The following is a 27,383-nucleotide window of genomic DNA, read 5'->3' as shown; positions in this document are numbered from 1 at the left end:
CTTAGCATTTAACTCTTTTAAAACAATTCAATGAATAAAGCTGATAAATTTTATTAAAGCCACAGCTATTATTTTCTTTCCTTTATTTCATTATTCAGAACATAATAAAATCTCTTATAATGAAATTATTATTATTATTATTATTATTATTATTATTATTATTATTTTAACGCAGAAACACCAGGGATCGCCTGAGTGAAAACCTCACATTTCCATTCAGGATGTAGACCTCTGGTGTTCTGCCTGTTGACCAGTAAGGGGCGCCATCACAAAGTGATTGCAGAGATCTGAGGTCTGCGGGGCTTTTCTGGTGTCCATCTTGTTCAGTTGCTTTTCTAGGCCACTGCTGAGCATACTGTACCCTATAGGCTCACATCACCGCCACAGCAGGAAAGGCTGCCGCAGAGCTCAAGGCTGAGCTTTTAGATTTCTTCTTTCCAGTGCTCCACGCTGTTAAGCCAAAGCTTCCATTTCCTAGGACGCAGGCCAAAGGCTTGGCTGCCAGTCCCGCTGCTGTTACTAATTGCCTGCTCCAGCTCAGGTTTCTTTATGAAGTCCTCTCACTCCTTCAATATTAAATGTAAATTACACGTTTCTTTTAAGTCCGCCCACACAGTCCTTTCAGGAACAGCTATTTGTTCCTGTGCACCTGGAGGTAATTCTTACTCTGTGTGAGTGAGTTAGTGTGTGTGTGTGTGTGTGTGTGTGTGTGTGTGTGTGTGTGTGTGTGTGTGTATTTTATCCACCGAACAGACTTGCGCAACCACGCTATCCCCCCAACTTCCCCGACCCCAAACCCTGACGTCCCTGGATGCTCAGCAGGACTGAGCTGACATGTTTTAGAGATGGCCAAAAAACGGAAACAATTGAAGCAACTGAGCTTCTCAGAGATGCCATCTGACTCCCATCCCCATTGTTTCAACAACCTAAAAGGCTGCCTCCAAGCTTTTGAGTGTGGCAACTAGCCACGCGTGGCTGTTTCAAGAAACGTCGATAATGGATATTACAAACATGTTTTGGTGGCCAAACACAGACTTCCAAAGATAGGTCTCCCCTAGCAAAGCGAAGCAATTATCCCAATCAGTCAAGTGAAAAGGTCCATTTACGCCTCAATTCTCTGGCTAATTCAGGCAAAAGTAAAATTTTCATCTGAATGATCTCAGTAATTGGCTTACTGCTTTGCTTTATCAGAGAGAACTTGACAAAGAAACAGAGGCTGCTTCATACTAGCAGGTTAGTGATGACCCCAAGGAACAGGGTGCAGAGAAGAGGTTTCTGAGAAGCATCGGAGTGCAGACCTTGTGTTGAAATTTCAAGACAGCGCCTCATTGAGGAGGGTGGTTAGTGGGGCTTTTAAATTCATTCTCTCTCGCTATCCTTCCCTCCAGCCACCTGTCACTCCTTCCTCAGTGTTTCTAGTCCACAGCCAGCACGCCACTGAGGACGAAGGGAGCAAACGAAACAATCCATCTGTCTGTCATCCTTGACTCCGTCCTTCAGTTGAACCCGCTGTATTCCCACGGCCGTTGTTCAGATAACCATTGATGCTTTGCTGGGCTCTTATCCATTTGACTTGTGCTTGGGGCATTTGGTTGTAGGTGCAAAGCCATGTACTGCAAACAAAGGTGAGACAGATAGGCATCTTGGCTATTCACAATTGATTCCTGTCTTTTATCCATCCCTGTCTTATATCTTATATCTTATATCCTCTAAAGCATTTTGCCCTCTTAAAATGCCAAACTTCTCACCACTTTGCTGTCTGATAGGTAAGCCCTATTATGGCTTGAAAGTACATTGGGGAGCAGGCACTGGCTTCATATCCATTCTCTTCTCTTGTCTCCCTCTTGTGGTCTTACATCTAAGTAATTGGAAATCTCTAGTGTTGCCTATAGTGGCCACTTTGATCAGAAATATCTCTTTCTGCCTTTACCCAACTTTATATCTGTACTGCTTTGCTGTTTATTTTTTTACTTTTTAAAAAATCTACTCTTTTTATTAGATATTTTCTTTATTTACATTTCAAATGTTATCCCCTTTCCTGGTTTTCCCCTCTGAAAACCCCCAATCCCTTCCCTCTCCCCCTGCTCCCCAACCCACCCACTCCTGCTTCCTGGCCCCGGCATTCTCCTACACTGGGGCATTGAGCCTTCAAAGAACCTAGGGTCTCTCCTCCCATTGATGACCGACTAGGCCAACCTCGGCTACATATGCAGCTGGAGCCATGAGTCCCTCCATGTGTAGTTGCTGGTTTAGTCTCTGGGGGTACTGGTTGGTTCATATTGTTGTTCCTCCTATGGGGCTGCAAACCCTTTCAGCTCCTTGAGTCCTTTCTCAAGATCCTTATCTGGGGACCCTGTGCTAAGCCCAATGGTTGGCTGAGAGCATCCACCTCTGTATTTGTCAGGCACTGGGGCAGAACCTCTCAGGAGACAGCTATATCAGGCTTCTATCAGCAAGCACTTGTTGGCATCCACAAAAGTGTCTGGGTTTGGTGATTGTATCTGAGATGGATCCCCAGATGGGGCAGTTTCTGGATGGTCATTCCTTCAGTCTCAGCTCTGAACTTTGTCTCTGTAACTCCTTCCAGGGGTATTTTGTTCCCCCTTCTAAGAAGGATCAAAGTATCTTCCTTCTTCTTGAGTTTCATGTGGTTTGTGAATTGTATCTTGGGTATTCCGAGCTTCTGGGCTAATATCCACTTATCAGTGAGTGCATACCATGTGTGTTCTTTTGTAATTGGGTTACCTCACTCAGGATGATATTTTCTAGTTCCATCCATTTGCCTAAGAATTTCATAAATTCATTGTTTTTTAATAGCTGAGTAGTACTCCATTGTAAATGTACCATATTTTCTGTATCCATTCCTCTGTTGAAGGACATCTGGGTTCTTTCCAGTTCCTGGCTATTATAAATAAGGCTGCTATGAACATAGTGGAGCATGTGTCCTTATTACATGTTGGAGCATCTCCTGGATATTTGTCGTTTTTTTTAATTATTAAAATTGTCCTTCTGATATTGCAGCAATGTCTGTCCTCCAAGGCTTTCATCCTTTAATTCCACAGGGAATATTTCCATAGCCTTTAGGTACCTAAATTATCCAAAACTATAGTCAGTTCTTTTAACTAGGCATCTTCTCCTGTGGTTTTTACTATTGTTACCCCTCTCCTCAGAACATACACTACTGCATGCTCTAGTAAGTGAATTCCCCTTTAAATTGCACCAATTTGAATTCAGCTCCCTATTTCATGTGGGGTCTGAGTATCATGAAGGGTCAACCTCATACCAGTAAATACACACATTCATTTTTTTTTTCAAACCTGAGTTCAAAGTGTCTATCAGTCTCTTCCCTCTTACACTGGATTTTCCTAGATTAAAAACAAAACAAAACAAAACAAAGCACATCTTTATTCCTTCTTTCAAATGATGAACAGGCTGAATTGCACAGAGATATGTCAGGAATATTTCTTCCAGGATTGACTTGTTATCCTTCAGAAATGGTCTCAGCTCACAAATACAACTTTCTTGGGCTGTGATGCGGATGTATCACGGCAGGGCTTTGTGATGTTATAGCTTCAGCTTGCTCAGGAACAACTCTCACGTGTGCTAGACATCTTAGAGCAGTCAGCTGAGTATCTGCAAGTAGCCTAGGTTCTACCTTTCCAATTTGTGTCACAATAGCAGTGACCGCTGCTATTGGGTGAAACTATTTCTTTCTGATGAAGAGAACTACATTTCTGACCTGGGCAGAAGACAGAGCACTCCAGTTGGACAGGCCAGTCACCTGGACAAGGGAACAGACCTCAGAATCACAGGATCATCTTAAGCCATGATAAAGAGAGAGCAGGAACGTTTCCCTCTCTGAGATAAGGTACTTTTCCTTCCCAGGACTCTTACTGTAGCCTCTACAACCACCATGGTAGGTCTGTTGGGTCTGCTGTCAGTCTTGTGTTCTTTGCTGTCTCTTCCTTATGCTGGCCACAGCCTAGGTGTGGCATTCCTTCCTCATGTTCTAAAGCTCCCCTCGCTGCTGTTTGCTTGCGTGTCCTCCATGTAGTTGACCTCTATGCTGGCTTCAGTCAGATAGAATGGGTTTATTATTATTATTATTATTATTATTATTATTATCATTATCATTATTATTATTTTCTCCCTTCTCTTCTCTCTCTTTCTCCCCAGGTAGCTTTCACGACACTTAACTACTTGTAGAAAACACTTGCAAAAGGGAATGGAGTGGGTTTTATTTTTCTTACTACCCCTGCTTCTGAACTGAATAAGACAAGGTCTCATCATAGACTCCAGGCTGAACTTGAGCATGGATTTTCCTGTGTCTGTCTGCTGAGTGCTAGGTTACAAGCATGCACTACTATATCCAGAAGAATGGGAGTGGTGTGTTGCAAATTCAGTGTCAGTCCCATGGACTGGTGCTGTGCCAGATGGGGTATATTTGCTAAAACAAGTTAAGCGACTTCAGACATGTGAACAAGGTCGCTGTTTAAGCAAATGGGTCCCTTTCTGCTCCAATTAGGAAGAGAGGATTGGAATTGTTCGCATGCCTATAGACTGAATAACATTTGTCTAGTTTTGTACTCTAATACCAACTGGTAAAAAAGAGATCTAAATTCTCTGTATAATCCATAGAATTCCATCCTTCGTGGTATTATGTTAATCAGATCAGATGAGCAATGAGTTGTCATTATGGTAGTCGTTTTAATAAAAACGCATGCAGTCTGGAAGAAAGGAGATAAAGACTTTTATTTTGGAGCGTCATACCAGTATAATCTCTGGGATTCTGGTGATGTGGGAGGATCATACCATATCTCCCACCATTCACAGAAAGCACAGGATTAGGGGAGTCTCTTTAAATTTTCTACACAGCATGTTCCACATCCAGGGATACTGCTCTGACCAGCCAACATGAAGGGTGACAGCTTCGCAGAGAACAGGAAATAGGAAAGGTCTTTTGCTGGTACTTAGTATAATATTGCCAGCCCCAAGGTTGGGAACCAGTGTGTGTTGTATTCAATGTAGTAGTGATGGGAGAGGAATTTATGAGTAAGTATAGCAGATGCTAGACGGAGGACCATGACAAAGTCCCTGAGATCAAGGTGGTACCAGTTGCAGCAGCAATGTGGTGCTCAGCCTTGCTTGCCAACTTATGGGAACTGGAATCAGCATGAGAACGAACTTCTTGGCATGTCTGTGGGGGAAGTTCCTAGATGTGGTTAACTTCGGGAGACAAACCCACCTTAAACTTGAACATACAACACGGTCCCACAGTTTGAGGTCCCGGGTTTGAATAAAAGTAGATGGGGGAGGAACTAAGCAATGTTATTCACTTTTCCTTGCTTCCTGGCTTCAGGTACAATGCTACCAGGCATCTCACACTCCTACCATGCTTCCCTGCCATGATGGATCATATCATGTTTTTAATCTAAAGGGAATCCTTCTTTCCCATAATTTGCTTTTGCCAAATTATCTTTGCCACAGAAATGGGAAAAGTAAGGTATGGGTAGGTATCTTTTGAAAAAAACCACTCTTGACAAGTTACCAGAGCATCACGGAGACTAAATTCGAGCCTGTGCCTGTGAAACCATGTCTTATGACAGAGTCAAAGGAAGACACATAGCTGGCTAGATGGCTCAGCAGGTAAAGGGACTTGTGACCAAGCCCAACAACCTGACTTCAGTTCATGGATATCACTTGCTAGAAGCAAAGAGGCATCTCACTCAGGTTCTTTTCTGACCTCCACATCTGTGATGACCTCCACATCTGTGATGACCACCTATGTGTGCGCTTACACTAGTGTGTGGATGGGCACGGGGGTGTGACCATACAGAGTAATTACATTTACATCATCTGTCAACTTCTACTAGGGAGCACACTCTGTAGTAGATGAACCACTCCCTGGGCCTGTGGCATCCAATAGAGCATCCACTAGCCACATATGATGACTCTAGGCTGAAATATATCTAAGTATCAAACACACGCTGGATCCCAAATAATAACATGGGTGTGAAACATTCCTAGTTATTGTATATTGATCACACATTCAAAATACATATTAGTTTAGATAAAATGTTACCAACACTGATTTCCTTTCTAAATGTGTCTATGAGAAAATTTACACGCGCATGCAGTTCATCCTTGTGGCTCGTATCACATCTGTTTTGGCTAGCACTGATATGGGCTGATCCTCTTGGCTAGCTGACAGCAGCTGGCCCTGATCCTAGGCTTCCCCAGTGTTGCCATGGCAGGCTCAGGGATTGGGTGTCAGGGAGATGTGGAGATGCTGCCTGGCCTGTGAGTTTGACCTACTCTCACCAGGGAGGATAAAACTCCAGCTGTTGCCAACTGTACAGATTTCAGGCACAGAGGTCGATCCTGAGATCCTGGGATGCTACTGTTTTCCTGAAGTCTAATGAGATAACTCAGTGGCCATGGATCACAGTGGCCTTTTCAAACCTAGAAGGATCAAAAATATTTGGGATTTGTTTTTAAATAATAGAAAAGTAGGCTAAGTATTGAATTTGTCTTTCTTGCCTGTGGGGACTCAGAGCCATACTCTGTATTTGATCTTCTGATATGGGAGCCCACACAGCTTCAGATCAGAACAGAGCAAACCCCCAGAAAAGGATGTGTGAACAGAACATATTGTCCTGAGAGCCTGCAGTTGTACTACATGCTTCAAAGCTATTGAACTTATGTGTGTAGACAGGCCTATTGACAGTGCAGTTGAGATGCAAATTTGGCAGCAACTCTCTGCAAGAATGAAGTACTCTTTATGCTCCAAATGTAGTACATGCACCTCGGTAAGGTGATGCAGCCAGCCTTCCATTCATGCATTCAACCAAGAATGGATAGAAAACTATTTGAAAACATGATTTCTGTGATTCAAATCTAGAGTTTTGTTCATTGTGTCTTAAGCAATATTGTGTTACCATTTACACCATATTTACATTGTATTGCGTATGAAAAGTAATCTGGGGATGCTGTATGACCCATGGGAACATGCACGTGGGGTATAGGCAATACCACTCCTTCATTACATGTAAGACACTTGAGCATCATACTGCTTTTAAATCCATGGGGATCCTGGAAGAGCTCCCCTACAGATACTGAGGGGCAGTCATGTGTCTTATGAAGAACTCTGTGCAGAACCCCAAATGAAGCAAGCGCGATTTCCTTAGCAGAACTCACTGAAAAGCAATTGTGTTCTTCTCCAATTTAGCAAGTTCCGCAAGACTAATGGGCCCAGTCCTTAAAGGGTACACTTTCCCCAAGGACCAAGTGGCTTATAGAAGGATCTAAGCATTTTAGATAAGGTGGGCAGTTATGACTTGGGTGGAAGTACTTGACCTGCTCTTATGCATGGGAGCAGGAAAGCAGTTCACACTGGGTGTGTGCTATGTCACCTGTAGGCCATCGTTAGGGCTTTGGGAAGTGGGTGCTGAAGACAGGAGAGGTAATTAACAATGAAAGATGTGGATGGATATCAGTTATGGTTGTAGGAACAACCATAGTAGCAAGGGCTGTAGTTTATGTGAGCCCTGATCTTCTAAGTGTCCCTTAGGAAAAGAGAAATGGAGATTCCTGGGGGGCGGGGGGAGGTGTTCCTTCAGATTTAAGATCTGGGGAATACATGGCAAGACACAAGGCTGGGGTGCAGTTTAAGATTCCCAACAAGCAAGACTCTGTCCCAGCTTCAGCGGTTGCTGTTCACACGCTCTTGAGCTTTCTGCTGGTTGCAGGTTTGTCTTCACTCCACAGTGGAGTGCCAGAGTCCCTTTCTTTCAGTAGTGTGACATTCAGCGACCAGTTGTGATGTGACTAGAAAGGCCTGGCCATTTTAGGGTACCAAGGGAGAACTCCAAGGAGCATTTTCCCCCAACACACCCACCTCCCAATACACACACACACACACACACCACACCATGTTTACCTGGCTGGTATTTGTTAGGCTCACATTGAAAGCTGGCATCTGTCTTTTTCTGGGAGAACTTCCTCCTTTTTGATTTCTTGCAGTAAACTTCAGTTTCAAATCCTTGCCTCCCCACCCTGGTATTGCTCCCGTGTGTGCCTGTGATCAAAGGAAAGCCTTTGGGGTCTACCCTTGCCTGCATCTTGCTTGAGACAGATGGGGTCTTTTTCCTTCTGCTGCTGAATACATCAGGTAGCTGGCCTGCAGGCTTCTAGGGGAACTCTCTCACCTTTGCCTCCCATCTCATGTAGGATTGCAGATGGATGCTACTGAACCTGGCTCTATATGGCTTCTGGGGACCACATTCAGGTCTTCACACTGTGGGGCAAGTGTTTAGCCACTGAGCTAACCTGTCAGATCTGAAATGATCCCCTCCTAACAGAGTCCTATACCTCACACAGAAGACACACACACAGAATTTAAAAACAAACCAAAACAAACAAACAGATGCTCTTCCCAAAGATTGACTGGTCTTTCTTGTTTGTTTGTTTGTTGTTTAATGAGTAGACAGTGGTTTGAATTATTCTGTCTGTGGGAGGGTCATGCTGGACACAAGGGGTCACATGAATACAGGGTAACAGGAGATATCGAAGCACTCTATTTTGGGGGTTGAGGATGTAGGAGAGGCAGACAGACAGTCTGATGAACAAAACAGTTGAGAAGAATTAGTAGTATCTAGATTTTAGAACATCTTGTAAGGCATTCCAAAGAAGATCAGTTTCATTTTATTGTCAGGAAGAATGGAAGATATTTAAATAGCATGATACAAACTGGAGTTAGAGTATCATCAAACAAGTTCATATCAGTTAACTCTCAAAACTATAGATCTGGTGTTCTCAGATTAAGAAACCTGACTGGAGGCAATGCCCTGAACTTGACAGAAGTTTGGGAATAAGGCCATGCTTTGATCTGTTTCCCTAAGATTGCTTTATCGTGAGCCAACAGCTTTCACCAGATAGGCGTATATAAGAACCTGCTGTGCACATGTTTTCAACGCCATATCACAACCATTTCAACTTTAAAAAATAAAAATTAAAAAAGATTACATGATGAAATTAAAAGACACCCTTTAGTTACAAGACAGTGCATTCTGTTCTTTTTTGTTGTTGTTGTTGTTGTTTTGTTTTTCCTAAAAACACCCTCCAAAATTTCATCTACAATGAGTTCCCTTTGGTCTTCCTGTTTACACATCATTACTTGACGAATGGGTTGAGAAGCCGAAAAAGCAAAGTGCTGTAAGCATCTACACTCTGGGGGCAATTATAATAAAGTTAACACATCTTTGAAATGATAATGTAATGAGCCACTTTGTAGAAATTGCCTTCTCATACAGCTTTTTAAGAACTCTGTCTGTGACACTGGAGGGAGGTGGGTGCACACATGTGTATGCACATGTGTGCATGTGTGTACGTGTGCATGGGCATGTGTGTGTGTGTGCCAGAAGAGAGCCTTCATTGTTGTTCTTCAGGAACCATTCCCTTGTTTACATCTACGCATTGTTTAAATGAGATGATCTCTGGAATGTTAGCTTGGCTGACAGTGAGCCCCAGAACTCTGCTTGTCTCTGCTTTGGCAGGGTTGAAAACTACCCGTGCATGGACCACTCCTGCTTCTTTTTGTGTGGGTTCTGGGGACCAAACTCAGATCCTTTTGCCTGTAGGACATGTATTTTACCAATGGAGCTATCTGCCCAGTGCCTGAAGGAGGTTTTCTAGAAGGCCTTAGAGTGTGAAGGAAGGCAGAAGACATCAAAGCTCAGGACACAAGAACATCGGTCTTACACAAATAACAATAAAAACGCAATAACAGCTACAACTTAGAAACCAGTTTTACTCTGTTGCAAACAAATGGACAAGCTATTGTACAATATATAATAAAAAGTACAGCACAATACAAGTGCCACTAATAAACTTAAAGATCAGACTTAAAATGCTTATTTGTGATGTATATATGTATATATATGTATGTATATATATATATATATATATATATATATATACACACACACATACATACATACACACACTGCAACAGAAAGCCACAATAAATACAGGAATCTCCATGTCATTCATAATAAATACTGAAAATATAAATACAGAAGACTACAGCTAATATGAATGTATAAATAATTACAACATAAGGTCCAGGTTAAATTCTGTGGAATATCATTGTAGCTTATTTCATATCCCCTTTGGCATCTTTGATGTCATAACTTGTACACAAGAGAAAGCAGGCTAGCAAACTGTGACATACAACATGACATCATGGTATAAAAATGAGTGTATGGATTGTGGTTTGATTTTCTTCCCTTTCAATTTGACAAGTCATCAGAGTGCACATAACAGTAATGAAATATCAATCGAAAACCTATCGGGTAAAAGTAACAATATAAATCAGTTGAAAGATACAAATCAATCAATGTTAAAGTGTACTTTACCATACTGTGGCTTTTCTGAGTTTTTGGTGATGCAATTCCCACTACCCCCGCCAGCTTCCAACAGGCCAAAATGCAAACACCTAAAACAATTGCCTCAGAAGACTGCCCTTGTTTAAGGGAGCATTCCTAATGCATGAGTGCTTCCACAGAGAAGGATGAATGAGTCCTCAGGATCACATGATCTACCAGCTCACTGCATCTTACAAGGGTTTTCAAACGTACCAAGTTCCTATGGCAGCTTGCAGGTGGAGGCGCGGTTGATGTCTAAGACTGTGATTGAGACAAAGACACTGCAAAGGGTGACATTTACCTATGCAACCAATGGAATGTATGGAATTGAAATGTGCCAAGTGTTTTGTTGACCAATGCCAAATGGCCTTCCCTATCAAATTTATATACCCTGTGACAGACACTGAGGGAAACACACGGAAAGAACAAAATGCCTTTTCTGCACGAAGAGGCAAGAACCAGTACATACTGTATTCATAGCTCTATCTTAAGGGGTGATTACACCAAAATGCAATAAACTAAGGAGAAGGCAGAGGAACATTACAAAGACGCAACAAAGGCTGAATTCTTAGGAACCGAGTTGTAATCTACAGGTTCGGGGTCTTCTTTTACTATGTCTGCACTGTATTGTCTAGCATTTATTATACATCATCAAACACATTTGAAACATGTTTCACAAACTATGCCTCAGACTTCTTTCTGTTGAGGTGCCTAGAGTCAATTCAAACATAAGCCAAATTTGATTCACCATTCATTACATTAGCATTCTAGAGAAACGTTTTCTTTTTTTTTTTTTTTCTTTTTTCTTTTTTTCTTTTTTAACTGAAAGTGTCACTGGGTCACTTCCATGTAGTGTTACTCATGAGGACAAAGTACGTTCATGTGGCTGTCATGTCACTCAAGCACCCAGGTGGGGAAAAGCAGCCATTATTGAGATTGGGCAAGAGCCATGGAGAGAGGAAACGCTGACTCCCAGGGTGGTCCTTAGCTCCTGTTCTTGCTGTGTCAGAGTTGCAGCAAACAGAAAATGCTCTGAAAGCTTGCAGGAAGTATCCCGGTCAAGTGATTTCACCAAGGGAAAAAAAGAAAACAAACATCACCCCTTTCTAGAACTCTTTTAGTTTTCAGGCCTTGTCAAGATGACACATTTTAAATCACCTAAAACAAAAAAAAAAATCACTGATCTTTGAGAATGTAAGCAGTTATTGTTTACACAACAACCTCATACACAGGCTAGGACCAAATGGTGGCCCAGTGATTCTTTGGAGTCATTTTACTCCCTATTAGATTCTTCAATCACATTTCCAGGAGGAGAAGTCTAGATTCTCATTTGTTACTTACACTAAAAGAAGGTTACCAAGAAGGTACTTGCTCACAAGTAAGCACATAGAAAAAAAACCAGCCTTTTTGTTTTAAAATTGTAACTTCTCAGAGAATTGAAGGGTTTCTGAGTTCGAGGCCAGCCTGGTCTACAAAGTGAGTTCCAGGACAGCCAGGGCTACACAGAGAAACCCTGTCTCGAGGAAAAAAAGTCAAGTCACTTGACTCTAGTCCTGACATTAGTGACTGGGATATAAAATAATCATCCCCCTAACATGACAGTAATTTTAAAAAGTTAATATAAATGAATAAAAACTGCCTAGTGCCTTTATTTTCCCAAAGCAGGTTACATTACGAAGTATCCAAGTACCTACATTCTCTTTTCAGATTTGCTTTCTTAAGACATTTAGAGAATTGCCTTATGCAGTAATCAGCAAATGAAGGGGTACCCAACCTCTACAGTCTTCCAGCACAATTGTCCAAATCACCACGACTGTTGCCAGGTGCCTCTTCCACAAACACAGGCCAAGATATGTTCTTATTGTGAGAAAACCTGAAAGAGCTGGATTCTGTTGCCAAGGAAACCATCTTCCCTAGAGGAGTCGAGAATAAATGGGTATCTGTGTTGTTGGATATGCCTGACTGACAGTCCTCCCCAGAGGTAGATGAACGAGCCGTGCGACCTCTGGAGATCTCTCTTAGGCTCGGGCCTATACAATCTGAAGAATACAGAGAAATCTCAAGCCTTCCATTATTCATGCTTGGTTGGTCTCTGTGAATAGCTTTAAGGAGATTAAGCTGTTCCAAGTCACCTGTTGGACATGACATAGCCTAGCTGTGGACTGTGATTAGTTATAATTTAAAAATGACATTTGTAGCTATTAAAATTTAAAAATCTATCAAGTCCAGATATCATTTAGGTAACATTACATCCTTCAAGTATAAATACTTAATTTTTAAATGGGTAACAATTTATACCCTAACTTTAGCTATTTTTTCCCTCTTTAGGGGAATTTAGATTTAAAACTGAGCACTTTGTTTTCTTCATAATTAAATAAACGTCTATAATTCACACAGTTCTTCAAATTAGTTTTTAATATGGATGGTATTTTTAAGAAAAGAGAGAAAGATTGATGACCAACAGGAAAAGAGGACAAAGCAATATTGGATAAAATGTGCTACAAATTGCCTTTTGATATTTCTATGACACAGAAATAACAATCTACCCCAGGGCACATGAGAGGAGCGTGAGCAATCATAGTCCGGATAGAATTTTCTAGATACATTGTAAAGAGACTTCCTAAAGTTCAGTTTTATTCCAAGTACTCCATAAATAATTTTTAGGTTTATTCTAAGCCAGATAAAAAATATTGGAAAAGAGTTAAAAAGAAGAAACAAGACATTTAACTATGGACATATTTTAAAGTTACAACTAAAAATCAGGAAAGCCATCTAAATCAGTTTTGACAAAAGCAAGGCTGATTTCTATTCCATTTCTCACCTTATAGCCCTTTCTAATCAATATACATTATCCTTAAAGATGCTTAGATGGCCTTGCACATGTGGCAAAGTTTCTAATTTGAACTGACTTTACTATCAGTATGCTAATGAGATAGATGGAGGAATCACAGCAAAGCTGCCTTGGACAAATGCTGTCTAGAACAACATCGATCATCCCTCTTTATAAGGTTGGTTGCTTTTGTGAAAGATGAAATCAAATAACAATAGAAATGTCTTTTCTTGAAATGTAAGCAAGCATGAAGGGTCAGATACAAAGCAGTGGTCCTGTCTAGTGAAAAGCTAATTGCAAGAAAGGAAAACAGTAACCCACAGGTCATAAATCTTTGGAGTGATTTCTTTTCCCATGTGTAAGAACTATCTGCATGTACTGAACTTCCAGCTGCTCTATTAAGGCCATTAAAAGAAAACTCTACCCACAGTCAATGAACTGAAAAGGTATATGGTTTAGGCTCTGAAGTTTGTTCCTCCTCTCCCAACTCCCCTTCTTCTGATTTAGCTGGCAGAATGGAAATAACCAAGGCAGGCAAGACAGCATACAGTGAAGACTAATGCTACTACTGACCACTAGAGAAAACCCAGGAAGTACTCAGCTTCTAGGTTTTTGTTTCTGATGAGCAACGAAAGAGGAAGATGCTGTGCTGTTTAGTAACACACAGCCATGCTACAGAAAATGTCCGATGAGCAGAACTGTGGGCACAAAGCTGTAACATCTAAATGACTCTGCCACACGCTCGTAATTCTTGGAAAATGATGTAATAAGAAACTTCAAGTTCGTATTGGTAGCAAACGTACACAAGACTTGCACTTCAGGTGTTGGTCATGGGAACAATACAATAGTTACAATTTCAAATTAGAGTCACTTTGACCTTGCAAGCATAGAGGTGCTTTCCATTTACACTTGGCATTTCATATGTCAACTAGAATGACTGTAAACTGTCACTGGATTGTTACTACAGCTAAAGAAAGGGGTCACCAATAACCTCCCTCATTTTCTGTTTTCTTTCAGTCAGTGCCTTTGTGCACAGGGTTTTGCCATCTTACTAGCTGTTTTATAAAATGAGTAAGAGGGTCATGTCCCTCTCTGCTTCTGAAGTTCTTTGGGTTCTGAATTAATTAACTCTCCTCCCAAAACTGGTGGAAGTTTTACTGGCATACATTCGACATTTTCCTAGATAGTGCTGCATCCAATAAGCAATTTTTCTGAACATCTTTTCCCTGAATCCAAACGTATTTCCTAAGCTTCAGGGGGATGTAGTAAGTTCAATCAATGTAGGGAAATCAGCACCATTTAGATGCAGGTTGTACAGCATAAGAAGAATGGGTGACAGTGCTTCCAACAGGACATGGAGGATTCCAGGATCATCTCATGTCACCATTCCTTGTCCCCACCCTTACAAATATGGGAGTCCCCTGCTCTTTTTGCTACCAGGTCAGCTGTTATAACATAGGTGGTAATCAATAAATATTGGTGAAAAGAAAAAGTGCATAGCTAACACATTCTGAATATCAATGCCAAGTCATTAAGAACTTGTACAAGGCAGCAATAAAAAAAAATTGAGGTATCTATTACAAAAATAAATCATGGTAATCTTGTCTAATAAAATCTAAGTCATAATTTTGCTTAGAATATAATGGATACAACCTCAGCATCCTTGAGAATTGTGTCAAGTTGCTATAACTGGCACTGCTTTGTAGGAGTGAGCAGAAGAAGGTGGTCCTGCTGGGCCATGTGATTATCAGGATTTCCTCCCTTGAGCAAATGTTAGATATTTTACATGTGGTTGGCATGACATGGGCAGAAAAACATAATTCTATCACCAGACTGGCTTTCAAATAGTCCATTATTCAATCTACCAAAAGAAAAGAGACAATTGGATTTTACACACATTTCAATATTGGATGATCAATAGATCAGGGGAGGGACTTAAAATATTCTTTATTTCTTTCTACCAATGAAAAATTAAAAAAAAAAATTTAAAGGGGAGTGAGGCTGCTCAGGCCACATGACTGGCCAGCTATACTTGGCTAGTATAGCTGGTAATCAAATCTTTAAACTATTTAGGTTAGGTCTGGAACACTGGGCCTTGCAGTTGATAGTGCTTGACTTGGGAACTGTGTGCAAAGAGAGACTCTAATTTGGTTAGATATACTAACAGAAGTAACACAACAGCTGCAGGTCAAATCATTGTCCCTTGGTACAAAGATTTAAAGTGTCTCAACCTGGTATAAGTGCTCCTCTCCCCTCGAAAAGCAATCATGACTGAGGCACTTGCCTGGAACTTGCCTGGCACTTGGGTTGCTCTATTGACTAGGCCTATTAGCAGAAAGAACAAGCCAGAATAACCATTGCGCTCTCTGTTCTGTTCCTTCTGGGAAAGGAAGTCACAATGAAATAATTCCTCATTAATATTATTTGTAACTTTAACTGAATACTTTCAACCAATTGCTCTCAAAATTCTCTTCTCTTTATGGTTTTAGGCAAAGCAGAACCTGATTGTACTTTAGGAACTAACTATCCAGTATTCATTACTACCTACTGCCCACAATCTGCCCCTCTCTAGAGGATGTTGTATGTGTATTCTGTGTTTGTGTGTGTCTAATAAAGATAAGGCAAGTAGGGTTTGATTTGCTATTGTTGCTAAAATAGATGGCCTGTAGCGATTCTGATTCATGAGGGATGTCTACTTAGGGGTGTGAAAACTTGGCATGTCGGCTTTCATGCTTAGAAAGGTAATTATCTTTAGCAGAGTGAAACTTTTTATCTCACTTGAATAGAGAAAGGAAGAAAGAAAGCTCTGTTTCTGAAAAGCGAGGACTACAAAAGGGAAACCAGATGAGATACCAAAATGCTCCAAACTTTGTGAAAATAAAGCTGGACCGAAAGAAACATCTCTGAGGATCCAGGAAGTGGACTGTCATTCACCAAATCAACTCTACCCTAGTCAGGATCACCCTGGGCCGCCCCACACTCTGTTCCAAGAATAGCCTGCGAGTGTCTCACCAGGAGATACTTCCAGAGGTTGGAATGGCTCAGCAAATATGGAACACAGAATTCTTTCATCAACTTGAACGAAGGAACACTAGCTTTTTGTCATTTCTTCTCTGAGCGCCTGCCCTTTAGATTGTGTGGGCAGGAGGCAGCCTAACTGGAAATCAAACGCTACTGATGGCAACGCTGCAGAGAACTCTGGACATATTACCACAGTCTGAGTAAATTCCCACCAGATTAGCCCCACCGGTCAACCAAAAGGAGTAGTCAGCCCCCATTACTGCTTTCAATAGCATGACAAACCCAAAGTCCTTTTAATGGTAGTAAAAATTAGTGTTGATTTAGTCTTGAGGTGGCTTAGAGAAGAAACAACTCCACAAGCGAACGTACTTTCCCCACATGGAGTTTAAGTAGCGGCTTCTCACCAGAGGACTCTGAAGCACATTCAAGCCTGGTCAGATCAAATAGTATTCTGTAAGGAACTGAAATCTGAAAGTTATTCAAATGCCCACATCAAGGAGGCATAAAAAACTTAGAAGACGCCATTACTACGTGTCTACGTTTTAAATAGCCAAAAGGTATGAGAAATGATGTCACAATACAATGTCAAAACTGGAAAACAGATTGAGCAGAATAACTGCATCGGGGGAAACCGTAACACTCGTTCTATGGCTGCTTAAGCTGATGGGAAAGAAGTTGCTCCAAGTCCTCCGAGGTGAGGCTCGAAGCAGGCAGGCGGGGACGTGTCTCCTTTCTATCCATTCTCTTTACTAAGGAAGAGAAGGTTGAGGTGGCTGCCTTCGCAATGCATTCTGGGCTGTGCTGCTGACTACCCCAGGCAAGACATATTTAAAAAAAAAAAAAGCTCCAGAAAACGAAGCCTAACGAGTCAGTGAGCCCCGACCTGCCTTGAATCAGCTAGCCATTAAGTGGAAATCTCATTACACATTTTTGCTTTTGTAGAGACGGGGGTGATCGAGGTGTAGACGGGGTGCTGAGGCTCTGCCCTCCCCACCCCCCACCCCCAGACTTCTTGCTGTAAGGATTGAGTTAGGTCCTAGTAGCGGTGAAGGAAAACAAGAAACAAGTCATTCTCCCTCATGCCATTGGAAGAATCCTCTCTCTATTGTATAAACCTTAGTTACTTTTTAATAATTAAAAAAAAAATTATTTCAAAGCCTTCTGAGACCCCATCCCACACGAGGTACCGTGAAGGGGCACTAAAGTGCATTCTGAAGGAGGGAGTTGAGTTTAAAGGTGCTGTCCAAGCTAATAAACAAGATGACACTGTTTAACAAAGGAAAGGCAATTCCGTCTATCTCAGCTGAGGGAGAGCGGAGGACTAGACCCTCGCCAGAGGATTGTCCTAACTCTTAACGTGAGAGAAAACTGCATAAGGACCTGCACATATAGACTCATTTGTCCCAAATAGCAAAAATAGGCCTATTTCATCCTTAAGAAAGTATTTGCAAATCTGCTCAGTCATGATCGTAAAAATGTGGGTGGATTCCAGATGCAATTGTCTGGGCATGCTCTGTGGTGCTAGCTAACACGTCTTCAGCTTCAATGAACATGCTGTTCATTTTCTTCAAAGCATGACTTCTAAACTACCATAAATAAAATACACAAGAAAACGATTCAATCTTTTTTTTCTTACAATAATTACTTTTACATTAAAAAGTCACCATCATCTTCAGATATATCGAAAAATTAGGACTCTAAATCTGCTTGTTTTCTAGTCTTAGTTAACAATTTTGCACAGGCCCGATAATCTAAAACTTGGAGCTATGATCTGCATAGCTTGGCAGGTTTCACACAGTTTGACAGGTAGGCAACTGTGAGATATGCATTTTTTTTTTAAATTTAGCATTTTTCTATCAAAACAGTTCAAAATCGTTTAAAATCCCCATAGCGACTGTATTTGTGCCACGCCACAGTTGGGAAGCTAGAAAGGAAGGAAGGAAATACTGTCTGGAAGATTAATCATAGTCCACATAATTCTTGGCCTTCAGGTTTAAACAACGATGAGCCCAGCAAAGGCAATACAGTGCCTTAAATAGAAGATTTGGTCCTGTAATAGAATAATTTAAGCAACTAAACGGGGACCGTTTCCACCACGGGAGACTGAATGCAGTCTTCATGCAATCTGCTCTTTTCTGCAAGGCTCAAAGGATTTTCTGCAGGATGCTCTGAAATGTGGCTGTCGCCATTCAATGTGGAGACAAACCCTTCCTGGGTAGGGCCTTTCAAGTATGAGTGAAACTCCACTTGGGGAAGATTGGACCTGTGTTCAGGATACAAGGGGCTACAGGGCACCCCACTATCGTTTTCAGAGGTGGGGCAGCAAACGATGACAGACGGATTGGCAGCTGGGTAGTGAGAGGCTCCATAGGCCTCTTCTGCTTGCCTGGCGTAGTCAACAAACCTCTCTGGGGTCATGGCGTAAGGCACCAGCGAAAGGGCACCGTTTTTGACAGTATCTCTTTCAGAGTAGTTGTCAGAGAGCTGGCTAGGAGTTCCTGGGATGTGACTATCTATTTGGTAGTAGAGAGTTGAAGAGCTAGCGTAAAATGAAGCATTTTTTGTGTGGCTTTCATGAACTGCGGTGCCATCAGAGTAACAAAGGACAGACGGAAGGGGGACGACTTCTGTATGGGCTCCGAGCCCTTCTACAAAGCCATCTCCCTTGTCATCATCGTCATCTTCCTCCTCCTCCTCTTCTTCCTCCTCCTCCTCCTCCTCTTCCTCATCCGATTCACTGGGAGCCAGGCTTTGGGTGCTAGAGTCAGTGGCTCCACTGCAGAAACTGCTTCCGTCCTCCTCCTCTTCCTCCTCATCTCCTTGGCAGTCCAGTTCCTCCTGCAGGTGCAGCACAGCAGCCTGGGGTTCGGTTTCAATCTCGAAATTGTCTGCGATAGAATATTCTACAGAGTGAGCGACAGGGCCCATGGAAGGACCATGGGTGCTTATCTCCCCGTGGCAGCCGTTCAGCGTGGGGGTTTGTTGCTCTCGGTTCTTCTCCAGTTCAAGTTTCATTATTGTGTGCAAAAAATGAGTCCGGACACGGATAGGATTGAATTCAATTCTACCTGCTGTGTTACTACAGCCTTCTTTAGTGCAGCCACATGGGAAAGACATACGATCCACCTTGGAAGGAAGAACACAGATTAGCAGCAAGGAACTATTACAGAGCAAATACAGTCAAGGACTTTGTAACAACTCCTCTGAATGAAGTCACGCACTCAGGTTTTACTCTGGTCTCGGCAAACGGCAAATACACTGCAAGTAAAAGGAGCCGGGGAAGTGAAGACTTAAGTTGTGGCAGTGAAAGGTTTCTAAATTTATGTTCAAAACAGTGGTGGCTGGAGGATAATTGAGATTTTAAATTTGATTGAACCCCTAGGGCTTTCGAATTTCTCCACTCTCTACTTCCCTTCTCTGTTTGCATTTGATTTTGTTCCCATCTTGCAACCTGGGTTCCCTTCTGGTTCATCTGGTTCATTCCAACTCACTCACCTGCTTCTAAGTCACAGGCAGACTGTCCCCCCCCCACCCCCTGACCCATAGTCTAACTTCTATGACATCATCACATGCTCCTCAGTTCTTCCCTTTTATCAGATGACTGTCACTGCTCAGGATGTCTGGGGTGACACTACTTAGGGTCACCCAGCGCCATACTGCTATTGTCTCGACGCTGTGTCTTCTCAGAGGACCCTTGATATGTGGATGCAGGTTGTTTGCTCTTACTCCCTCCGGAGAAGAGAAGCCCATTCCAAATGGACCTCTCCTGTGCCAAAGAATGTAACTTCAGGGAACCAGGAGACCTGCAAGCTGAAGACCAGCCCAGACAACTTAGTAAAACCCTTTTCCAAAATAATATGTTTAAAAAAACGTTAGCTCAGTGGGGGTAGAGTATTTGCCCATTATGTCCATGAGGCACCAGACTCAAAACAGAAAAGAAAGGAGAGAGTGAATGGAGTGGGAAAATGCTCTCATCAGTTGCTCGGAAGGGAACTGCCCTTGGCTTTCAGGGGCCTTTCTCTTTTGAAGCGAATTAAGCGAATTTCTCCTTTTAAATGAATAAAACTATTTCTGCATAAAGTAAGAGCAGGTAACCATTCACAAGGCTCCCCTAAATTTCAGATGGATAGGACCAGAAAGTCACCTTGTCGAAGAATTGATAAACTATTGCTTTTCTCTTTAATTCATTTTAAAGTCGTAGTCTTAAAAGCATAGCCATCCCGGTGAGGCGGGGAAGGCTATTCCCACTATTTTTCATATAAACTTAAAATTCAGCTTCTGAGAAATGAGACAGGCTTCCTGCCATTTATGAGGCTATTCTCAAATTGTAAAAAAAGGTTTCTCCTTGCTGCTGCTTCATTCTCCTCAAGCCAATCTTGTTGCCACCATCAGACAGATGCCCCTTTCTTGTTAAGGAAACTATAGCAGCCCCAAGTAAGTGCTGCAAATTGTAAGTACATTTTATGTTTCATTGAAAGGGTAGGAGAACATTTGGGAGTCTGCAACCATGTCATCTCAGGACTGTGAAGCCCATCACAGGCAACAGATAGGCAAAGTGCCTGTGCCCCTGGAAAACCTTGTTTACAGATACCCGTCAAGTTAGATTCTGCTGTCTGTCTGACAGCATCTCAACCTGCTCACTGTAGAAATGACAGAGCCCAAAGTGTTTACCTGACATGCCTACTTCAGACAAGGTAGGAGTACAACTTGCTTTATTGGTTTTTATTTTATTTTTAAAGATTTATTTATTTTATGTGTCTGAGTACACTATAGCTGTCTTTGGACATACACCAGAAGAGGGCATCAGATCCCATTACAAATGGTTGTGAGCTACCATGTGGTTGCTGGGAGTGGAACTCAGGACCTCTGGAAGAGCAGTCAAGTGCTCTTAACCACTGAGCCATCTCTCCAGCTCCACAACTTGCTTTTTTTAAAGATCTGTCTGGCTAGGGACTTCTCCAGCAAGTCTATACCACTGGTGATGAATTGTTACTTACACCCCATGGATGAACCAGAAAATATGAACCGAAATGGAGCATACAGTGTCCTCTCCAAGACTGCGTGTAAAAAAGCTAAAATAAACTGGTGTAATGACCCAATCTGGGAGGAAACACCTTCAATAAACTCAGCTGCAGTTTGAATTGCCATTCACAGTATTCACAGTATAAGCATTTTATGAATGCCTTTGAATTGGGGCATTTCTTTCCCCTTGAATTATGTATCTTTCCTTGCCAGTACTTTTTTTCTTCAGGTAAAAAAAAAAAAAAAAATCTTATTATACACAACATGACTGCTTCTTTCTGGGGTGGCATGCAACAGTCTTTTTTCAGATGCCCAAGCTCCCTATCCTTACCTGACATTTAATGCCTGCCAGGCTGCAGGTACAGGTTTCTGGATCACAGAACACTCTGCAGTCACAGCCACAGTCCTCCCGAGAAAGGCGGATGGCCCGCAGTTCGTGCTTCTCTTCAACGTCGATCTTCTTCACCCCCGAGGCTCGCAGCAGAGCTCTCCGCTTTTTTGTGGGCAGGGGTTGTAGGAAGAAGTATTCATCCACTTCTGTGTTGTCTAGATCAATATCGTCATCGGAAATGTCATCCACGGTCAGGGTGCTAGCTTCCTCAGACTCTACAGTGCCATTCTTAGTCATCTAGGAACACAAGGAAGCAAACAGGGATGTCATTTGGGCAGAGTCCAAAATCCCCACTTCAGTGTTGCTGAGGATGAGCTGTCACACATGAGTCCCCGGGGCCGTGGAAGTCAGAAGAAGGAGAAACGATGGTGTCGATGTAGATGGCTTTTTAAATGCTCTGGCCACAGACGATGCTTAAAAGCAACCTTTAACCTCTCAACGTCAGTGACTACAGATACAGCTGGGGCGACCCATAGTATAACCAGAGCAGAGGTTACAGACACCCAAAAGCTGTCGTTACACTCAGCTCACAGTGACATCTCTGATGTCAGAGGAAATGTGCCCTGGATCAGAGGTGACTGAATCTCAGTGGGAGCCATGACCACCTTACTCAGCAAACATCCTGTCCTTGAAATAATATGTGTGTCTTTCAGGACCCTGAAAAGCACACCTACGGGACATAAAGCCGAACTGTGCTGCTGGGATCGTAAGCACAGTTCTTACCGGGAACAATCCAAGGAGGAGGGCATGATAGAAGTAATTGGTCAGGTCAGCATGCTCTCAGTGAGACAAGGACATAGATTAATGCTGGCAAGGACTCATCAACCCACGGCTGAGACAAACTGTATTCTCAAAGGAGTGCATGCAGACCTCAGTGCAAAGGCTTGCTTTCTGTGTAACAGCTCATGGGGACACTTGCTCCTTGCCTACTCGTGATGGCTGGGCCTACATATATTTCCTTTCCATATTAATCTCATCCATCAGTAAGCCCTAAATGTAGATTTCACTTGTTATAACTATAAAAATACCTATTGTTTCCTTCATACAAAACATCTTGAAAGAGTTTTCCCTGAACATGAGCAAAATATTTTTGTGAGGAGCAGCTTTGTAATAAAAGCAAACACTTCATAAGAAGTAAATCAAGGATGTTCTAAATATAGAAGGTAGTTTAATTATTTAATTTATTACCCTCTAAATTTCATTAATTATGGCTATTACTGTGCTTGGTGAACTTGACAATCATCCATTAAGTAGTGAAAGAACTCTAGAGATCAGATATCCTTTCATCTTTGTAGGAAAGAGTCCATATTTAGATAGAAATATTTACTTATTTACATTGTCCAACTCTGAGTGTCCTGCAGAGAAAAATTAAAATTAGACTTTTACCTTCATGTAGGGAAATTTCCACAAAAGAAAGAGCCAGGGATGAGTGCATACTAAGATATAATGCGACAAGGCCCTGTGGTATATTTTCTAAAGCTACTTAGTTATGTTTTGTGACTATTTCAGAACTTGAGCCTGTCATCTCAGAAAATACTTATTATTGGACATTGTTTCTTAGTATAATCTATTCTATATTTTCCCCTTGGCATTTGCATGGAAGTGTACATATGAGGACATGTACATGTGTAGATATGCATGTATGTACACGTGTGTGTGTGGGGGGGTTGATGCTGGGTTATCTTAGTCTACCATTCTTTGTCCTAGTTTGTTGGGGGGGTCGCTCTCTGAACCTGGAGCTTCCTGTTCAGTCATACTGACTGATTAACACAACCCCAGGATTTGTCTGTCTCAAATTCCCCTGTCTCTACTTGTCATACTCAGCTCTTTTTGTGGGAGATGGATTTAAACTCAAGTCCTTACACACAAGAACTTTCCAACTGGGCCTTCTGCCCAACCTGGCATCCTTTATATATGTACTGCTTAAACTGGGATGTCCAATATCATGAAGTTACTTTGGTTGTGTTAGCATTCCTACTGATTCTCTCTTACTAACACTCCATGTGTTTCCAGTTATAAAGATTTGATTTTCTAAGACATTCAAATGCAAAACCATCTAGCATCCTAGAGTCTCACTGACTGAAGCTTCTTGACAATCACTTCCCTCAGTAGCACCAAGGTCTCTTTAGCTAATCCCTGGCTGGTCTATGTGATTTGCAGCAAGCGTCTTACTCTAGTATGTGGAGATGTTCATTCCAGTACATTCTTCTCATGCTATTTATATGACATTACATTTCACTACACACTATACTCTAATGATGTCACTTTCATACACCGTCACAACAAAATCTATAGCTTCGATGACAAGTCACAGAGTTCTCCCCCAAAAGAGGAGGAAGCAGCTATCATAAGAAATACAAAATCTTAAAGCAAGATGAAGCGAGGCCAAGGGTGGGAGCATGGGCCTGTAATCTCAGCACTCAACAGCTGAAAGACAAAGACGCAGAATTTGAAGTCCGCCTGGGCAATGTTGTAAAACAGTGTTTACCACAAAGGAATAAGAAGTGAGATTTTAGCAAGCAGTTACAACTATAGTAAAGTTGTTAGGGGAACATAATCAGTTGGCACCTAACAATTAAGAAAAACATTTAAATATTGGTAGGTCTGACTTTAGATTAAGTATATTCTGACTATAAATGTTAGAAATAAATTATAGATTTTGTATAATTCATATTCCTCCATTACAAATAATTTCATTTCAAAATAAAAGACTAAGAATCAAAATTCCTTCTCACATAGCTATAACCTGTTTCCATGCTTGTTCAAGAGCTGTATTTTCCCCCATCCCCCAAATCACGTACAACATGGAGGTGATCTTATGAGGTTTGCCACCCTCTCCCCCTGCCCCTTTCCCCTATTGAGGATCATTTCTAATGAAGACTGGGGACAATGTAGTTGAGCTTGGTCAATTGCTGGCCCAGTTTCTGGTTTCTATGTGGCTTCTATCAGTAGCTTTCCCTCTCATTTCTATGATGTAGTAACTCATAGAAAGGACCGTAAAAGAAAACGGGCTTCCCTAATTTCTTTCTCAGCCTGTTTATTCTTTGTGTAGAGAAAGGCCATAGTTGGAACAACATGATGAACTAACCAGTACCCCGGAGCTCTTGTCTCTAGCTGCATATGTATCGAAAGATGGCCTAGTCGGCCATCACTGGAAAGAGAGGCCCATTGGACTTGCAAACTTTATATGCCCCAATATAGGGGAATGCCAGGGCCAAAAGAATGGGAATGGGTGGGTAGGGAAGTGGGGGGGCGCTATGGGGGACTTTTAGGATAGCATTGGAAATGTAATTGAGGAAAATATGTAATAAAAATATTAAAAATTAAAAAAAAAAGAAAGAAAACGGGCTTACTGTTTGAGAGGGCACAGTCCACCATGACAGGAGCACAGGAGCAGGAATATGAGACAGCCTTTCATTGCTGAGAAGACCAGGAAAGGGAAAGCAGATACCTCGCTTCCTCTCTGTCCTTTCTATTAATCCCAGGAGACAGTGCCACCTACATTTAGAGCAGGACTTCTATCCTTAGTTAAACCTCTCTGGAAACAATGTCTCAGACAGGTATCTCCTGGGTGACTTTGAACCCAGTCCAACTGACAGTGGAGATCAGTCGCCATGGTTGCCTTTGAGACATGTTCCCTACCACACCCCTTAAGTGCAGTCTGTGCCCATTTCTTTTTTTAAGTCAAAGCTTACACCACACAATGTAAAGGCTCTTTATGATTGGGCTGCTACACATGCTGCTTTTAAACATATTTTCCCCATTGAGAGCAATATAGGAGGAAGCCAAGAAGCTCCCTTCTTCCCCCTCCAACACCTATCTACTTGCTTCCAAGATCTGGTACAAAGATCCAGGGCTCTACCAGCATCACCTCTTCTGCTTTTGCATGTACTCCAGGGCCTTCTTCCCTACTGAGAACATTCAGGCTCTACGAGACTTTTCTCCCATGACATGAGTAATGCTTTCGATGGTTTTTCCTACCTCAAAAGAGAACCACTGAATTGCCAGACACTGCTCTTTACAAGGAGACTTCATATTTTATACACCAATGAGTCTCAGACTCCCTGAGATCCCTCCAGTGTAGAGTGAAAGGATCCAATTCTCATGTAGGATTCTATGTCTATACCTTATAGTTTTAAAGGTTCTGTAAGTACCTTGTGTAGGGCCAGGACAAGTTAATATGCTCATTTGTTGATTGGATGGTTTTACTTTGGAATGCTTAATTTGAAAGTACTTGTTATTGGATATGCTATTTTAAACACAAAACAACTGTTAAGACAGACAGCATAAATAATAAGTGCTTTGAAACATACATTCACCGTTGAGGAGGGAGGTTCAAAGCTACATAAAGCCTTCAGAATGGGAGAAAACTCTTAGCTACCTATACACATGACCAGGCACTAATATATAAAACATTAAAAAATTAAACCACTTCCAATTAATTCAGTCAACAAATGGACATATTATTAACTGGTCAGTTTTCAAAAGAAGGCATACAAATGGTCAATAATTATATAAAAAATTCATTCAGCATTTTTAGCAATAGAAAAATTAAAATTAAGAATACATTGATATTCCACTTCAACCTGGGTCAGAACATCATCAACAAAACAAATGACAACAAATGACATTCTAATAAAGATGTCTGGAAAACAAAGCACTTATACTTGGCTCATAGGAACACAAACTGGTGCAGCCATTATGGAAATAAGCACGAAAGCTACTTAGCAAATCCCACACAGAACTATCATATGATCCAGTAATTCCACTCCTGACTGTAAACCTAAAGGAACCACAGTGGTTAATCTTGTGAACCCATGTTGGTTACTGAACATCACAGCTAAGCTAGGGAACCAGCCAAATGTCCATTAACACAGGACCAGATAAAACAGGACACACATTCCAATGGTTATTACTTAATTTTAAGGAAGAATAAAATTGAGTCAATCGTAGGAAAACAGATAAAACTAGAGATCATCATTTAAAGTTAAAGAAAAATAGATTCAGAAAAACAAATATTCTTATATGTAAAATCTACAACTAGTACATATATTTAAATATATCATGTGTGAATTATTATATACAGATGTCATATATGCCTATAGGAACTGAAAAGACAAGGAGGAGAAATAAGATGTACTGGGAGAAGAAAGACAAATATAGCTTCTCTTCTTTCATATGCAGGATCTGTCTGTTTATCCATCCGTATGTATGTATGTATATATGTATGTATTATATATGTATGTGAGTCTGCCCATTCATCCATCCATCCATCCATCCATCCATCCATCCATCCATCCATCCATCACCTATTATCTAACACTATCCATGAATGACACAAATGCAGAACAGGGAATTTTTTAAGAAAAGAACATCAGAAAGGGCCACAGTCAGGGGTACATAAACACAGATTCAATGATACACATGAATGAAAATGTTATGGTGAAATCCATTATTTTTACACTAACTGACAATAAGTCATTTTTTAAAAGCCAGGCATGGTGGTGCACACCTGTAATTTCAGTATCTGGGAAGTAATTGCAAGAGGATTATAAGTTTGAGGTTAGCCCCAGACACATATAAACACCCATTTCAAAAGACCAAGGTGTGAAGATATACCTTGGTGATAGAGCATTTGACTAGCAACACACACACACACACACACACAGAGAGAGAGAGAGAGAGAGACAGAGAG

General features: G+C 41.5%; 1 protein-coding gene across 3 annotated transcripts in view; it reads right to left on the bottom strand.

Moving 5' to 3' along the window:
• Positions 1–9,788: 9,788 nt before the first annotated feature.
• The window catches only part of Csrnp3 (cysteine and serine rich nuclear protein 3), a 183,713-nt gene continuing 166,118 nt past the window's right edge, over positions 9,789–27,383 (bottom strand). For all 3 annotated transcript variants that reach the window (XM_021155449.2, XM_021155451.2, XM_021155452.2), the window contains 2 exons: positions 21,629–21,925; positions 9,789–19,401 (listed from right to left, as the gene is read on the bottom strand). In XM_021155449.2, the coding sequence (XP_021011108.1) occupies positions 18,349–19,401; positions 21,629–21,925 (1,350 nt within the window). In that variant the 3' untranslated portion in view covers positions 9,789–18,348. The remainder of the gene's footprint in view (positions 19,402–21,628; positions 21,926–27,383) is intronic.

This window comes from Mus caroli, chromosome 2, assembly GCF_900094665.2.
Source record: "Mus caroli chromosome 2, CAROLI_EIJ_v1.1, whole genome shotgun sequence".
Classification (NCBI taxonomy): Eukaryota; Metazoa; Chordata; class Mammalia; order Rodentia; family Muridae; genus Mus; species Mus caroli.
This window is presented reverse-complemented; position numbering and strand designations above follow the sequence as displayed.